General features: G+C 50.4%; 1 protein-coding gene across 1 annotated transcript in view; it reads right to left on the bottom strand.

Moving 5' to 3' along the window:
• The window catches only part of PPIL2 (peptidylprolyl isomerase like 2), a 280,729-nt gene that overhangs the window by 27,266 nt on the left and 236,844 nt on the right, over window positions 1–16,619 (bottom strand). Inside the window, exons 15-16 of the mRNA XM_069215327.1 lie at window positions 2,534–2,651; window positions 714–770 (exon numbers count right to left, since the gene is read on the bottom strand). Of these exons, the coding sequence (XP_069071428.1) occupies window positions 714–770; window positions 2,534–2,651 (175 nt within the window). The remainder of the gene's footprint in view (window positions 1–713; window positions 771–2,533; window positions 2,652–16,619) is intronic.

Raw genomic sequence — 16,619 nt, 5'->3', positions numbered from 1 at the left:
TTGCTTAACTTTTTTTTTTTTTAATTTCTGAGGTTTGACACCACAACTATCCAACAGACCTAATGATAACAATGTACATAAAGTGAGCGATGGGTACGCCCTACTTTCAGCCAATGGCTTGAAACTTTGTCAATCAGGTCATGCCAGCTCAGTGAAGAATTTCTCTCTCACCTAATGCTTTTGGTTATTTTGAGGTATCCTTCCGCTTTTACTTAAGTGCTTGCATTGAGGGATTATTTCAGAACTTTAATCCATTTCTTCTCTTCCTGGATCCCTACCAGGATGAGACGACACGGACAGCAACATGAGAATGTATTGATGGGGAAAAGAGTGAAAAGAGAGAGAAGGGACGATTAAAGGGAGAATGGGAAAAATAGAAGGATGGAAGAGAGGACAGAGAAGGTGAAGGGAAGGTTGGATTGGAAGACTGAGGGGCAGGAGATTGACAGGAAGGTAAAACAAGCATGCGAAGATCAGACAAAGACCTCACTCCTCAACAACATTAAAAGCAATACACAGAGCCCTAAGCATCTTCTCAGAGCCCCAAAATATAGGTCACCTTCCACCGTTTGAGAATTTTACCACTCTATGTCAAGTAAGCGGACATAGTGCCAACATGGCAGAACTCAGATTGGGATGTGGAAACACACAAGACCACCTTGGGAGCCTATAGTAAGAAGGTCCTCAGAAGGTAAGCCAGTTGCATCTCTTACCTCCCAAACACGGTGTGCTTCTTGTCCAGGTAAGTGCAGGAGCGAAAGGTGATAAAGCTACAGGAGAAAAGATCACAGGGTTAGTGAGGGCCATCGATAGGCACAACCTACAGCACCCGCATGGGGTCAAATTCTGATTACAACCAACATGTGCTAGAACTGACCCAGCAGCATCCTGTGGCAGAGCAGTCAACCTAACTAGAAAGCATCACAGTGGAAAGGCAGTCTAGAGGTTCCTTGGTCCCAGACACTGCACCTTCTTTGGTCTACAGGGTTAGTGACTGTCCATCCCATAGTTCTACCCTGTGGGACCTTGTTCCTCTATTAATGACCTGCACTGGCAGTCACGGTGACTGAAACTGTGACAATGGATTGTAAGAGATCTTGTGTATGGGCACCAAACAGAGCTAGAAACCTGGAAGGCTCCTGTGCTGAGTGTACTCACCGGGTGGACCAAGATGGGACTTTTCCTATTGTGTGCTGTGCACAAATGTACAGAGAGGACCAGACTTTTCCTCTAGGAAAAAGCATACTTTATTAGTCCCCTTCCAATGAACAGGGGTTTTGACAGTCCGACTGTGAGAGACTCAAGAGCCTCCCTGAGCGTGTTTGGGGTGCAAACACATTAGTGATCAGAGGTCCCTTGTTTACCGGCATCAGCTCTGGCAATAACATCAGTGTGGGGGTGCGGGAGCAAAGAGCGCGTCACAGGACAAATCAGTGTAGTCTTCAGCACTTGTGGAGTGAGTTCCCAGCTTTTAATGTTGTTCGTGATGATCAAAGTGCAGGAGATGGTACTACAACATGGGAAGAAGCTTTCTCAACCCAAGGGAGGTCTTCACTGAAAACCTCCTGCATTGCACTTCAGGTAGACAGCCAGGCGAGAATGTATAACTTTAGAATTGGGGTGATTCCAAGGTGCCACATTTGGCCCTGCAGCAATACACGGAGAGGCTTCCGAATATCTTAATATCTGGATGGTAGGTTGAATCCACCACCCCCTATACTGGCCGCCTCCCCACTCCGAGGGACTACATCTTCTTCTTGAAGTAACCCCAATCAAGAATGTCACATCTAGTGTGAACCCCTGTTTAAGAATGTCACAGCTAGTGTGGAAGGTTCTGCATTGCATGCAGCTGGGATGGAGCATGATCTACTGCAGCAACCCTTGCACAAGGAGGACAATCCTAGTTAGAACCCGAAGACCCAATTGTCTTCTCCAGAATTCTTCAGTGCGCTTATACCCTCCCCAGATTATAGCGCTTGTTAAATGACTGGTGCTGGAGCACAGGCTCCTGGTTCCAGGAGTTCACTGTCCGGTGATGACAAGGCTAGAGGAAGAGGCGCAAAAGGCTTGGTGCACCAGATCTGGAGTGTCTTGGACACATCTCCTGGTGATGCAGAGGGAGAGAACCTTCCACAATGCTGTGGTTGTGCTTCAAAGATGGCAAGAACTGGGTACAACAGCCCCTTGGTAGAAACAGAGGGGTGCAGATACACGGCCTTGAAGGTTCAAAATGTATTTAAACTGATAACTGTGAACATGACGTTCATTCTCCAAAGCCTAAACACCTTTAGAGTACAAAATCATATCATATATTTTTATCCAATAACAATCCTCCTTCTGTGAGTTTTTAGGATTTTAGTACGAGCAACCTTCCAAGTGGCACAGAGCAGTACAGGTAGGTGTTATGGATTGGTACAGAGACTCCCACGACAGCACATCAGCACCTGGGAAGTGTAACAGAGACATTTCTACACTGCAGGGTAGCAGCACACCACAAAGTACAACCACTTTATCTTGCAAAGAAACAACTCACAACTGGGACTTGTTTGTGTTGGGCCCAGAGTTGGCCATGCTCAGCACGCCCCTCCCAGTGTGAGACAGGTTTGGCTTGAACTCATCCTTGAAAGGCTTACCCCAGTGGGACTCCCCACCTGAAAAAGAAACAAGGACCACTGGTTTAATATTGCTTGGGAGCCGTTGTTGCCTCAAAAACAAGCTTCAATCGTGCAAATACCGCAGAGATAAGCATCCACCCAATAAACCCTTCCTGCTGGGAGACCCTGGCTGCACACAGACTGTCACCTGACAGGCCAGGGCACAGCAGTGTGAAGTAACATGATATTAATGGCAGAGCACAGGTCATGCATACAAGATAAGACACAAAAGGAAGACGCAATCGACAGCAGGGCATTGTGGGATGGTATAAGAGAAGTGAAACAAGCAAAACAGGCGACAATAGAACACAATGGCAGGAGACAAGCACTGACGGGACACAACACAACACAAGGGTAGAGCACTGTCACACTGCACCATTTAAGTCTGTCATGCAAGAGTAACTTGATGTTACCACTGACAGACAAGTGATTACAACTAGAGCGGTTGCTTCTTTCTGGTTGTTCGTGGAGGTGGGGCATGGTCTTCGTGCGCACTGCGTTTCAGAAAAAACAAGATGATGAATGGATTAAATGTTTGAAATAATCTCGGCCACTGGCAATCACTCAGGTCCGAATCCAAGTCTATTGTTTTTTTTTTTCCTTACCACGCCACCTCATTTTGGATTTAGCCATAGACAAATCAGTCTTGACCCTGCTCCTCCTGGAACAGCCCAGCCCTGCATGCTGGGCAAAAAAATGAAGGATTGTGATGTGGCCCGAGTGATAACGAGTGGCTGAGATTATTTCAAGCATTCCATCCATCACCCTGTTTTTGCATTTGCAGCCCTAAGTGCACCAGGTATGCCCAGACGTGCGTCACGGGCTCACTGTGTCACTGGAACCATGCTATACCTGGCTGACTAGCCCTAACTAGGGCGAACCCAGTCCTGGGTTGCTGTATTCTGTTTAAGAGAGGATCCGGCTTGGCAGTTGAGACTGGACTGTTCCTATTGGGGCAGGGTCAAGACTGATTTGCATATGGCTGGGTCCAAAATGAGGAGACTTGGCAGGCAAAAAACAAACCAATGGATTGAGATGCAGCCCGAGCAATCGCCAGTGGCTGAGATTATTTCAACCACCCCATCCATCACCTTGTTGTTTTTGCGTAGCGTTTCAGCAGTGGTGTTTGCAGTGGTTAGTGACTGAAGCCAGCTTTGGCATTTACATGCATTCACCTCCATCTTGTGGGGGTTGAGCATGGTCCTGTGACCTTGGGGCATCATGAGATGCCACGTATGTGCAGAGGAGGTAAGCTCTGCTGTGACAGTATCATCTGTCTAGTACACAGTGTTCCATAAGCTTGTCTGGTAGGACCGTCTGCACTGTGCTGCCTTCTAGGCGATTCTGCAGTTTGCATCTGCCTGGTGTCCGAGACGTCTATGATGATATCTTCGTCGGTCTGAATGGGGTGGTAAGGTTCTATTCAGTGAGTGGAGGACTTTTGTGTTGGAATGGGGTAATCGGAGGGCTTCCATGATTCATCAAGCATGTATTAGGGATGCAAAATTCCTGCTGCTTAGCCGTTGGATACTGTCTAAATATGGCTTTGTGGGAGGTCTGAGCTGGTGTCCGTGGGATTTTTTTTTTTTTAATATCTTGCCGACAAGTGCTGCTTAGAGCAGTATTATCGATCAATATGGGATATCTCATTAGTAATGGATAGTGCAGAATTATTATGCATTACGACTGGAGTTTCCTCTTGGCAAGCACAAGCTACTGCATAATTTCTCAAAGAGCCCATGATAAGACTCCAGACATTACCCTACACCAGTGATACTTAATCTTTCGTCTTCTATGGACACCGTTTCTTCCCTGGGACCCCCACTGAATATTGATTGGAATCTGGGGACCAAACCCCTGAGTCATTACTGGAAGGCTTGGATCCCGCTCTAAATGCTGTCGATGATTTGAACCACAAAACAATGCACAAAAATACAGAAACAAGCAATCATCATCAAACACATACACAATTGATAACATACTTTATTTAATTTACAAACAAATATAAATGAATAAAATGAATTTTAATAGGAAGGATGGAGCTTTTTTTTTTTTAAAGTTCAACTGAAGCCACAAATTGTCCATAGTATATTCCGTTTTATACACCTGCATTGCTCCCACGAATCAACCTGAGAGTGCTAATTACATTTTTAGCCTCCAATTTCAAATTCCTTGACTTTTACAGTGCAATTAAAAAAATTAGGGCTTTTTGTTTTTTTAACTGCACTTGACAACTCAGGCCTTTATGTAACAAGAAGAAATGCAACGCTGGACAGGATAAAAGCGGACTAGCCGGGCAGTATCCCTGAAAATTAAGTGGGGCGACAAACTGACATTGGTGATGCACAATGACGTTACCTTGGTGTGACAGGAAATGATGTCAAATGCTTTTAGCATGTGTGGCATTTACCACGCTAACAGAGTAAACTCTGTTCCACAACAGTTTTGATACTTTGTATTCTGTGTCGGAGGGGATATATTTCCTGGCTCTTATTAGGATACCACTTTATATTGATGCTTGTGCACGAAGTTTGGCCGCCCTTAAAAATTCATGGAGCGGTTTTTGTTGCCACACACTGCTATTATTTCAAAAGCTTACAAAAATGATACATTCCTGACCTACTGGTACCTTGTTTTCCTATGAACACCTTGCTCTAGCGAGATGCCAACAGTTCAATAAAAGTTGAACATTTATAACAAGCTCCCTTAAGGAAAGCATCCTCCAAAGGAGAGGTCCATTTTAAAGCATATTATACAGTGTGAGGTCCATCGTGAAACAAAGAGTTCGATTTGGCGATCTTCATGTCTTAGTTTACTCTTTTTGTTTCTTACAGAAACCTGGCTGTTGGACAAGAGGCTCCTACTTCCTGATGACATGGGACCGTCCACGTGTAAAATTTACGGGAGGGACAGAGCAAATACAACAGAGAAGTGGGTGTTGCAGCAGTGTTTAATTTGAGCCGGTGGTTTCCAGAGCTCAGCACTGGCACATATTTGTCAACACCGGCACCTACAACAGTCCGCCACATGGTGGCACTGTTTGCCTAATTTTACGATTGTTTAAAAATGTAGTATGTATTAAACAGTGTTTGCACCCAATTTTAAATCACGGGTTCTGTGCAAACTGCACTTGGTTGTGGGTTTTTGTCCATGCAGTTTCACGAACACTGGAATATCCAAATGCTGGGTGAGTTCGCACTCAAATGAGTGGAGGAGGCCGACAGACCACCTCCGCTAGAGCAGGTCAGGCATTACTTCTGTCATCTGCACTAGGCAGGGTATTTGCTGGGACATCTTAAAGATTTGGGGTCCCGTTTGGAATTTATGATTCAATTTCAGCTCTTTCATGCCCTCTTTGGCCAGCTCACTGACAGTATACAGGCAGACTCGTCCAAATTATAAATGTATTTACATCTAATACTATGGGAAAGTAGTGTGAGTTTATAATATTGAGAAACAGCAGCAGCTCACTATAATTACTGCAAATAATATCTGTGACACCCTCCTATTTTTCAAAAGTGAGGTCCTCTTTTTATCTAAACAAAACTTTTTTTTACGGATGTTGCATGAAACAAACATTTCTCTGCACACATCAGTCACATTAAAATAAATTAAAGGAAAACGGCATTTAAAATAACTTAGTTAAGAGTCTCTGCAAAACAGAGCTTGCACTATCAGGGGCCACTGCCCATGCCTTAAAACGTCTCTGGGTGCTTGCTCAGCCCCTTCACAGGACCTCTAGAGACAGGCCCCGAGGGACAAGACCCAGGCGACAGGCCACGGTCAGGGCGGCGCAGGAATGAAGGGGCAAGAAAGGAAGAAGAAACAAAGGTGCAAAAGAAATAAAAAAAAAACAGATCTGAAGTGGGAGCAAGAAGGGGTGGGGCAGGAGAGAGAAAACTCAAATGACGAAAAAGAGAACTGTGTCATATTTTGTGATATTCTGTGAAGCTCTATAGCGCGTTCTGCCGTTATTATGGCGTCGCAGCGCTGTCAGTCAGGGCCTGATTTCTGGCTCCTGAGCTCGAGTCTCAGTAGCTGCGCGTGGGTACTGGAGACTGGGGGGGCAAAGTGGAGGAAGGGAGGAGGAACTGGAACGGGGCAGGACACAGGCAGGCTTGGGGGAGGCAGAAGAGGGAGAGACATAGAAAGGGCAGAAAATACATGAGAAGAGGCCCTAGGGAGGGTCAGGGGGTAGGAGGGGAGGAGACATGGAGAAGAGGGAGAAAATACATGAGGAGAGGCCCAGAGGAGGATCGGGGGGCGGGGAGGGACATGGAGAGGAGGGAGATAATACATGAGAAGTGGTCCAGAGGAGGGTCAGAGGCGGAGACGTGGAGAAGAGGGAGAAAATACATGAGGAGATGTCCAGAATGGGGTCAGAGGGGGAGACATGGACAGGAGGGAGTAAATACATGAGGAGAAGCCCAGAGGAGGGTTGGGGGGGGGGGGGGGCAAGGAAGGGGAGAGAGAAAATACATGAGAGGCCCAGAGGAGGGTCAGAGGGGGAGACATGGGCATGAGGGAGTAAATACGTGAGGAGAGGCCCAGAGGAGGAGGTATGGAGAGGAGGGAGAAAGTACATGAGGAGAGGTCCAGAGGAGGGTCACAGGGGGAGACATCGACAGGAGGGAGTAAATACATGAGGAGAGGCCCAGAGGAGGGTTTAGAGGGGTGAGGGGCATGGAGAGGAGGGCGAATGTACACGAGAGGCCCACGAGGGGGTCAAAGGGGGAGACATGGAGATGAGGGAGAAAGTACTTGGAGAGGTCCAGAGGAGGGTCAGAGGGGGAGACATGGAGAGGAGGGAGTAAATACATGAGGAAAACCCCAGAGGAGGATCCGGGAGCGGTGAGGGACATGGAGAGGAGGGAGAAGGTACATGAGGAGAGGCCCAGAGGAGGGAGACGTGGACAGGAGGGAGTAAATACATGAGGAGAGCTCCAGAGGAGGATCTGGGGGCGGGGAGGGACATGGAGAGGAGGGAGAAGGTGCATGAGGAGAGGCCCAGAGGAGGGTCACAGGAGGAGACATCGACAGGAGGGAGTGAATACATGAGGAGAGGCCCAGAGGAGGATCGGGGGCCGGGAGGGACATGGAGAGGAGGGAGAAGGTTCATGAGGAGAGGCCCAGAGAAAGGTCAGAGGGGGAGATATAGAGAGGAGGGAGTAAATACATGAGGAGAGGCTCAGAGGAAGGTCAGAGGGGGAGACATGGACAGGAGGGAGTAAATACATGAGGAGAAGTCCAGAGGAGGGTCAGAGGGGAGACATGGACAGAAGGGAGTAAATACATGAGGCCCAGAGGAGGATCGGGGGGCGAGGAGGAACATGGAGAGGAGGGAGAAGGTACATGAGGAGAGGCCCAGATGAAGGTTAGAGGGGGAGACGTGGACAGGAGGGAGTAAATACATGAGGAGAGGCCCAGAGGAGGATCTGGGGGCGGGGAGGGACATGGAGAGGAGGGAGTAAATACATGAGGGGAAGCCCAGAGGAGGATCGGGGGCGAGGAGGGACATGGAGAGGAGGGAGAAGGTACATGAGGAGAGGTCCAGAGGAGGATCTGGGGGCGGGGAGGGACATGGAGAGGAGGGAGAAGGTACACGAGGAGAGGCCCAGAGAAGGGTCAGAGGGGGAGATATAGAGAGGAGGGAGTAAATACATGAGGAGAGGCTCAGAGGAAGGTCAGAGGGGGAGACATGGACAGGAGGGAGTAAATACATGAGGAGAAGTCCAGAGGAGGGTCAGAGGGGAGACATGGACAGAAGGGAGTAAATACATGAGGCCCAGAGGAGGATCGGGGGGCGAGGAGGAACATGGAGAGGAGGGAGAAGGTACATGAGGAGAGGCCCAGATGAAGGTTAGAGGGGGAGACGTGGACAGGAGGGAGTAAATACATGAGGAGAGGTCCAGAGGAGGATCGGGGGGCGGGGAGGGACATGGAGAGGAGGGAGTAAATACATGAGGGGAAGCCGAGAGGAGGATCGGGGGCGAGGAGGGACATGGAGAGGAGGGAGAGGGTACATGAGGAGAGGTCCAGAGGAGGGTTAGAGGAGGAGACATGGAGAGGAGGGAGTAAATACATGAGGAGAGGTCCAGAGGAGGAGAGGTCCAGAGGAGGAGATATAGAGGAGGGAGTAAATACATGAGGAGAGCTCCAGAGGATGATCTGGGGGCGGGGAGGGACATGGAGAGGAGGGAGAGGGTACATGAGAGGCCCAGAGGAGGGTTAGAGGAGGAGACATGGAGAGGAGGGAGTAAATACATGAGGAGAGGCCCAGAGGAGGGTCAGAGGAGGAGACATGGAGAGGAGGGAGTAAATACATGAGGAGAGGTCCAGAGGGGGAGATATAGAGAGGAGGGAGTAAATACATGAGGAGAGGCCGAGAGGAGGGTCAGAGGAGGAGACATGGACAGGAGGGAGTAAAAACATGAGGAGAGCTCCACAGGAGGATCTGGGGGCGGGGAGGGACATTGAGAGAAGGGAGAGGGTACATGAGGAGAGGCCCAGAGGAGGGTTAGAGGAGGAGACATGGAGAGGAGGGAGTAAATACATGAGGAGAGGCCCAGAGGAGGGTCAGAGGAGGGAGTAAATACACGAGGAGAGGTCCAGAGGGGGAGATATAGAGAGGAGGGAGTAAATACATGAGGAGAGGCCCAGAGGAGGGTCAGAGGAGGAGACATGGAGAGGAGGGAGTAAATACATGAGGAGAGGCCCAGAGGAGGGTCAGAGGAGGAGACATGGAGAGGAGGGAGTAAATACATGAGGAGAGGCCCAGAGGAGGGTCAGAGGAGGAGACATGGAGAGGAGGGAGTAAATACATGAGGAGAGGTCCAGAGGGGGAGATATAGAGAGGAGGGAGTAAATACATGAGGAGAGGCCCAGAGGAGGGTCAGAGGAGGAGACATGGAGAGGAGGGAGTAAATACATGAGGAGAGGCCCAGAGGAGGGTCAGAGGAGGGAGTAAATACACGAGGAGAGGTCCAGAGGGGGAGATATAGAGAGGAGGGAGTAAATACATGAGGAGAGGCCCAGAGGAGGGTCAGAGGAGGAGACATGGACAGGAGGGAGTAAAAACATGAGGAGAGGTCCAGAGGAGGATCTGGGGGCGGGGAGGGACATGGAGAGGAGGGAGAGGGTACATGAGGAGAGGCCCAGAGGAGGGTCAGAGGAGGAGACATGGACAGGAGGGAGTAAAAACATGAGGAGAGCTCCACAGGAGGATCTGGGGGCGGGGAGGGACATGGAGAGGAGGGAGAGGGTACATGAGGAGAGGCCCAGAGGAGGGTTAGAGGAGGAGACATGGAGAGGAGGGAGTAAATACATGAGGAGAGGCCCAGAGGAGGGTCAGAGGAGGAGACATGGAGAGGAGGGAGTAAATACATGAGGAGAGGCCCAGAGGAGGGTCAGAGGAGGAGACATGGAGAGGAGGGAGTAAATACATGAGGAGAGGCCCAGAGGAGGGTCAGAGGAGGAGACATGGAGAGGAGGGAGTAAATACATGAGGAGAGGTCCAGAGGGGGAGATATAGAGAGGAGGGAGTAAATACATGAGGAGAGGCCCAGAGGAGGGTCAGAGGAGGAGACATGGAGAGGAGGGAGTAAATACATGAGGAGAGGCCCAGAGGAGGGTCAGAGGAGGGAGTAAATACACGAGGAGAGGTCCAGAGGGGGAGATATAGAGAGGAGGGAGTAAATACATGAGGAGAGGCCCAGAGGAGGGTCACAGGAGGAGACATGGACAGGAGGGAGTAAAAACATGAGGATAGGTCCAGAGGAGGATCTGGGGGCGGGGAGGGACATGGAGAGGAGGGAGAGGGTACATGAGGAGAGGCCCAGAGGAGGGTCACAGGAGGAGACATGGACAGGAGGGAGTAAAAACATGAGGAGAGCTCCACAGGAGGATCTGGGGGCGGGGAGGGACATGGAGAGGAGGGAGAGGGTACATGAGGAGAGGCCCAGAGGAGGGTTAGCGGGGGAGCCGTGGGGGAGGGAGAACATACAGGCGGAGAGTCAGAGGGGGATTCATATGTGGGGGATGCCTTGACGGCGCAGAGCAGTACAACTAGACAGTCCCCGAGTCTTCACGCAGCCAAGGAAGGGATCCATTGACAACGCGCTCTGAGCGCCCACCAGGGAGAGTGAAGTGGTTTATTCCGGTGACGCACTGGTGTATAAATAGCAGCACGCGACGCTCTCGGTGCGGTAACCGTCGTGTCCCCGGTGACCTCACAGAGGAGAGATGCGCGCGTGCGCGGCGCTTCCGGTGTCACTGCTGAAGCTGTCCACGAGGACTGCAGGGACCTGGTGATGGGCACGCGCACCCTCGGTGACGATCAGGGCACGTGACCTGTATTGGAGCGCTTCAGCCATCGTTGCACGTCACTGCTTCAGCTGCCCTGGTGATGCGCATGCTCCGTACAGGGCCGGCCTTAGGGCGGTGCGACCGGTGCGGCCGCACTGGGCGCTGCTCTGGGGGGGGTGGGGGCGACCTCAGGAGTGACCAGAGAAGGAGGGCAGCACCTTGAAGATGAAAGTTTGTTTCCGATTGTGAAGTGTTGGTACTTTTGGGATTATGGTACAAGGGAACAGGTTGATAAGCTTCCTCCACATTCAGCAAACAGCATCACCTCTACTATCATGAGTGGAAACCCATTCTGTGCACCTGCCATCTGAAATAATCACTTCCTTCCTCCCCACAAGCTTTGATCCTTCTGGCTGTAGGAACCACCAGTCTGCTTCATATGATCTGCAAGTGATGCCTCCTGAAGGTGTTCATTATTGGTGCAATGTGAAGATTAGATGCCTGAGGTTTGTGGTCTCTTGAGTGGTTGCTGCAGTCAATGATGCTGCCATGGGAGTTGGCAGCTGTGGACCAGCAGTCAAGGGATAACTCATAGCCATTGACTGCTGGTCCACAGCTGCATCGCCTAAGTCATAGGAGAAGCAGCTGTGGACCAGCAGTCAATGGCTAACATACGAGATGCAGCTGTGGACCAGCAGTCAAGGGATACCTCATAGGCGATGCAGCTGTGGACCAGTAGTCAATGGCTAAGTCATAGGAGAAGCAGCTGTGGACCAGCAGTCAATGGCTAACATACGAGATGCAGCTGTGGACCAGCAGTCAATGGCTAACATATGAGATGCAGCTGTGGACCAGCAGTCAAGGGATAACTCATAGGAGAAGCAGCTGTGGACCAGCAGTCAATGGCTAACATATGAGATGCAGCTGTGGACCAGCAGTCAAGGGATAACTCATAGGAGAAGCAGCTGTGGACCAGCAGTCAATGGCTAACATATGAGATGCAGCTGTGGACCAGCAGTCAAGGGATACCTCATAGGCGATGCAGCTGTGGACCAGTAGTCAATGGCTATGTCATAGGAGAAGCAGCTGTGGACCAGCAGTCAATGGCTAACATATGAGATGCAGCTGTGGACCAGCAGTCAAGGGATACCTCATATGATATGCAGCTGTGGACCAGCAGTCAAGGGATACCTCATATGAGATGCAGCTGTGGACCAGCAGTCAAGGGATACCTCATAGGAGATGCAGCTGTGGACCAGTAGTCAATGGCTAAGTCATAGGAGAAGCAGCTGTGGACCAGCAGTCAATGGCTAACATACGAGATGCAGCTGTGGACCAGCAGTCAATGGCTAACATATGAGATGCAGCTGTGGACCAGCAGTCAAGGGATAACTCATAGGAGAAGCAGCTGTGGACCAGCAGTCAATGGCTAACATATGAGATGCAGCTGTGGACCAGCAGTCAAGGGATAACTCATAGGAGAAGCAGCTGTGGACCAGCAGTCAATGGCTAACATATGAGATGCAGCTGTGGACCAGCAGTCAAGGGATACCTCATAGGCGATGCAGCTGTGGACCAGTAGTCAATGGCTATGTCATAGGAGAAGCAGCTGTGGACCAGCAGTCAATGGCTAACATATGAGATGCAGCTGTGGACCAGCAGTCAAGGGATACCTCATATGATATGCAGCTGTGGACCAGCAGTCAAGGGATACCTCATATGAGATGCAGCTGTGGACCAGCAGTCAAGGGATACCTCATAGGAGATGCAGCTGTGGACTAGCAGTAAAGAGAACTCATAGGAGATGCACCTGTGGACCAGCAGTAAAGGGATAACCCATAGGATATGGCAGCTGTGGACCTGTAGTCAAAGGATAATCAAGAGCCAAACTCTGAAGGTGTACAGAGAAACAAGGAATTACCAGGAGGATTCAACAATTCCGGTTCCCATCCATGGTCATTTCTCACTTAGGCCCAGTTTCATCTGGAGATTGCATCTAGTTTCAGCAGCTAAAATCTCATGATGAAAAAAACTGATCTGCGATGATCTCATGATTCTGATGGGGCCGATATGTACGGTTACGGGTTCCACCAGAATTATAATGGATCTTGCAATGAGGCCTCAGTCTCCAAATCAGTCTTTGTGATTGCATTATCTTGATGTATGTGAGGGTACACATAGGCCAGTCAGAGTTAGGGGGGCCACCAAGTCCATCAAATTTGCATATTTGCCCAGTTATATTACTCACAGATTCTAGTCTCGCCTTCTGTCTATATCCGAGATTACAATTACAATTCACAAGGCAGGCTCTTCCGTGGGTGCTGGAACCCAAACTAAAGACAGCCATCTTGTGTTCTTCCCCAGACTTAATCCACAGGCCCACTGCCTCATTTACTGTCCCAGGGCAGGCTGTTCTGTGGATGCTGGACTCACGATCTGACACCCACCTTGTGTTCAGGCCCACTGCCCCATTTACTGTCCCAGGGCAGGCTCTCCTATGGATGCTGGACTCACGCTCTGACACCCAGCTTGTGTTCAGGTCCACTGCCCCATTTCCTGGACACGACCCCTCTTCCTCCTCAGAAGTAAACAGGAATGTAAGTCAAAGGGTTGGGGCAAAGTTGTGATGGGACGGGGCTTGCGCTGCTGCAATGTGTGTGGGGGTGTGGGGTGCAGGAGAGCACGACACACCTGCCAAGAGTTACTCCAGTACCACAGCACCGGAGACTACAGAATACCTATGGTGCCCAGATGCACCACCGACCTTACAGAGGCACTATAATGTTAGGCCTCGGACGAGGGGGGAGGTGAATATCGAACCCTTCTAAGAGGCCAGAAGATAGGAGAGATGACTTGCCCAGAGCACCAGAGGAAGGGTGTCAGACATGTATCCATGTAGTAAAGAGCTTTAAAGCCTCACAAATCATCCTGCTCACTTCAGAGTCCTGGGAGGACAGACATGCAGAAGAGTTTAGAACAAGGAGGGTAGAGTCGAGCCTGATGAGAGCGCTGCCTTGGATCCATCGATCTTTGAGTGCTCTCCTCGATGAGGCAGGTCTAAGTGACTTCCCATGGACTGTGGATAACTGGACACAATCTGACCTGTGGACTGAGTGGTCCAGAGTCTTGGACCCTCAACAGCTAAGGACCTGCCTCCCTGGTGCAGTCCTTTAATGGAGCACGGAGGCTGATCAGAAGATCCTGGTTGGGTTATAACGACAAAACACCATTACACAGAGCAAGCGTGGGTAAAGAGATGTTTGAACACGCGAAACAAGCAACTATTATCTGCAAATTCAAGCAAATCCAACAGGACTGCTTATAAAATGGGGGACTAATACTCAGTGCACCCGAAATAAAAGTGGACCACCTCCCTACAAGTGCAGGTTTAGCCTGTCAATCAATCAATCAATCAATCAGATAGTTGTAGAGCGCGATACTCACCCGCTAGGGTCTCAAGGCGCTAAGGGGGGGGTGCTACTGCTCGAATAGCCAGGTCTTGAGGCGTTTCCTGAAGGTCAGTAGGTCCTGGGTCTGTCGCAGGTGGACGGGGAGGGAGTTCCAGGTCTTGGCGGCGAAGTGGGAGAACGATCTGCCACCGGCTGTAGTTCTGCAGATGCGAGGAATGGTGGCGAGGGCGAGGTTGGTGGAGCGGAGTTGGCGGTTGAGAGCGTAGAAGGTGAGCCGCTCGTTGAGGTAGGCAGGGCCAGCGTTGGAGCGCTTTGTAAGCGTGGGTGAGGAGCTTGAAGGTGATCCTCTTGTTGATGGGGAGCCAATGTAGATCTCTCAGGTGGGCTGAGATGTGGTTATGGCGTGGGATGTTGAGGACGAGGCGTGCAGAGGCGTTCTGTATATGTTGTAGTTTTTTCAGGAGCTTGCCCGTGGTTGGCGCATAGAGAGCCAGTCGGCAGCCCATGAGCAGTATCGCAATGACATGGGTTTCAGCCTGGGACAGACTGACTGCATCAGAGATGCAATGAAGGGTCAGAGCAGGCCTCACAGGTATCAGAGGGCTGGACACACAAATGAACACAAAACTTGGTATTAGAACAAGCAAATGAAGGAGGATAGAAAAGACAGACATGCAATCCACCCTCGAGTGAGTGCCTGGAGACTTTGAAAGACCAGAGAAGGGCTTTAGGAACAGACCGTAAGGCCAGGACTAGGGCCAAGGGTTGATCAGGAGTATTCTGGGATTAAATCGCAAAGACATCACATTAATGAATCCCTAATAGTGCCACGCAGGAGTAAAGAGTCGCCATATAGGACGGGAGGTACACATGTGTGCAGAATGACTGGTCCTAGAGATATGACTCAGGTTAGGCAAGTAGAGTTTACTGTAGGTGACCAGCTCACCGAGCTAAAGGGTGCTTTAGTTCGCATTTGAAGTTGCTTTGCGAAGGCTCTTACAGGAGAGATGCAGAGTTCCAGAATTAGTGATTAGCACCAGAGAAAGCCTGCACCTGAGTCCTTAGTGCCCTGAATCTGGTGAATTTCAAGCCTAGGGCTCTCTGCTGCTAGGGTAGGGAGCACCTCCTCTTAACATGAGCCTCGAGGCACAGGGCTCCATGCTGCAAGGTGAAGGGGTATCTCCTGATAACTTGAGTCTCCAGGTACAGAGCTCCTTTACTGCTAGGCGAAGGGGTGCCTGCTGATAAATTAAGCTGCCAGGCACGGAGCACCTCGCTGCTAGGTGAAGGGGCACCTCCTCATAACATGAACCTCAAGGCACCGAGCTCCTTGCTGCTAGGTGAAGGGGCACCTCCTGGTAACTTGAGTCTCCAGCTATAGAGCTCCTTTACTGCTAGGCGAAGGGGTGCCTGCTGATCAGTTAAGCTGCCAGGCACAGAGCACCTTGCTAGGTGAAGGGGCACCTCCTCATAACATGAACCTCAAGGCACCGAGCTCCTTGCTGCTAGGTGAAGGGGCACCTCCTGGTAACTTGAGTCTCCAGCTATAGAGCTCCTTTACTGCTAGGCGATGAGGTGCCTGCTGATCAGTTAAGCTGCCAGGCACAGAGCACCTTGCTGCTAGGTGAAGGTGCACCGGCTGTTAACTTGAGTCTCTAGGCATACATCTTCTTGCTGTTTAGTGAAGGAGCGCCTGCTGATAAATTGAGTCTCCAGGCATATACCTCCTTGCTGCTAGGTAAAGGGACGACTACTGATAACGCGAGTCTCCAGGCATACATCTCTTTGCTGCTAGGTGAAGGAGCCACTGCTGATAACTTGAGTCTCCTTGCTGCTAGGTAAAGGGACGACTGCTGATAACTTGAGTCTCCAGGCATACATCTATTTGCTGCTAGGTGAAGGAGCGCCTGCTGATAATGTTCGCTTCTGCACATGGTTCTTGGTTGGCTGAGGTGGGCAGCTTAATGTAGCGTCTAGCATTAAGGGGGAGCCAGCGGTTATCTGTTAGGACCAAGGTGAAGTCGGTGCTTAATTTGAGCCGGTGGTTGCTGCTGGGGGCCACCTGCACTTAGTGTTGGGGATCCACACTTATTTTTCCACATCAGGCATTTACCAAGGGTGAGAGGGAAAAGCGCTCTCTGGAAAGACAGAAGACGAGAAAGATGGCAAAATGTCATAAAAGGAGGAACCTGCAAGAGCGAGAAGAGGGGCAGGGACTGTCTGGAAGTGGTTTAAAGACTGCATAGCCTTG

The sequence above is a fragment of the Pleurodeles waltl genome, chromosome 11 (genome assembly GCF_031143425.1).
Source record: "Pleurodeles waltl isolate 20211129_DDA chromosome 11, aPleWal1.hap1.20221129, whole genome shotgun sequence".
Taxonomy (NCBI): domain Eukaryota; kingdom Metazoa; phylum Chordata; class Amphibia; order Caudata; family Salamandridae; genus Pleurodeles; species Pleurodeles waltl.
This window is presented reverse-complemented; position numbering and strand designations above follow the sequence as displayed.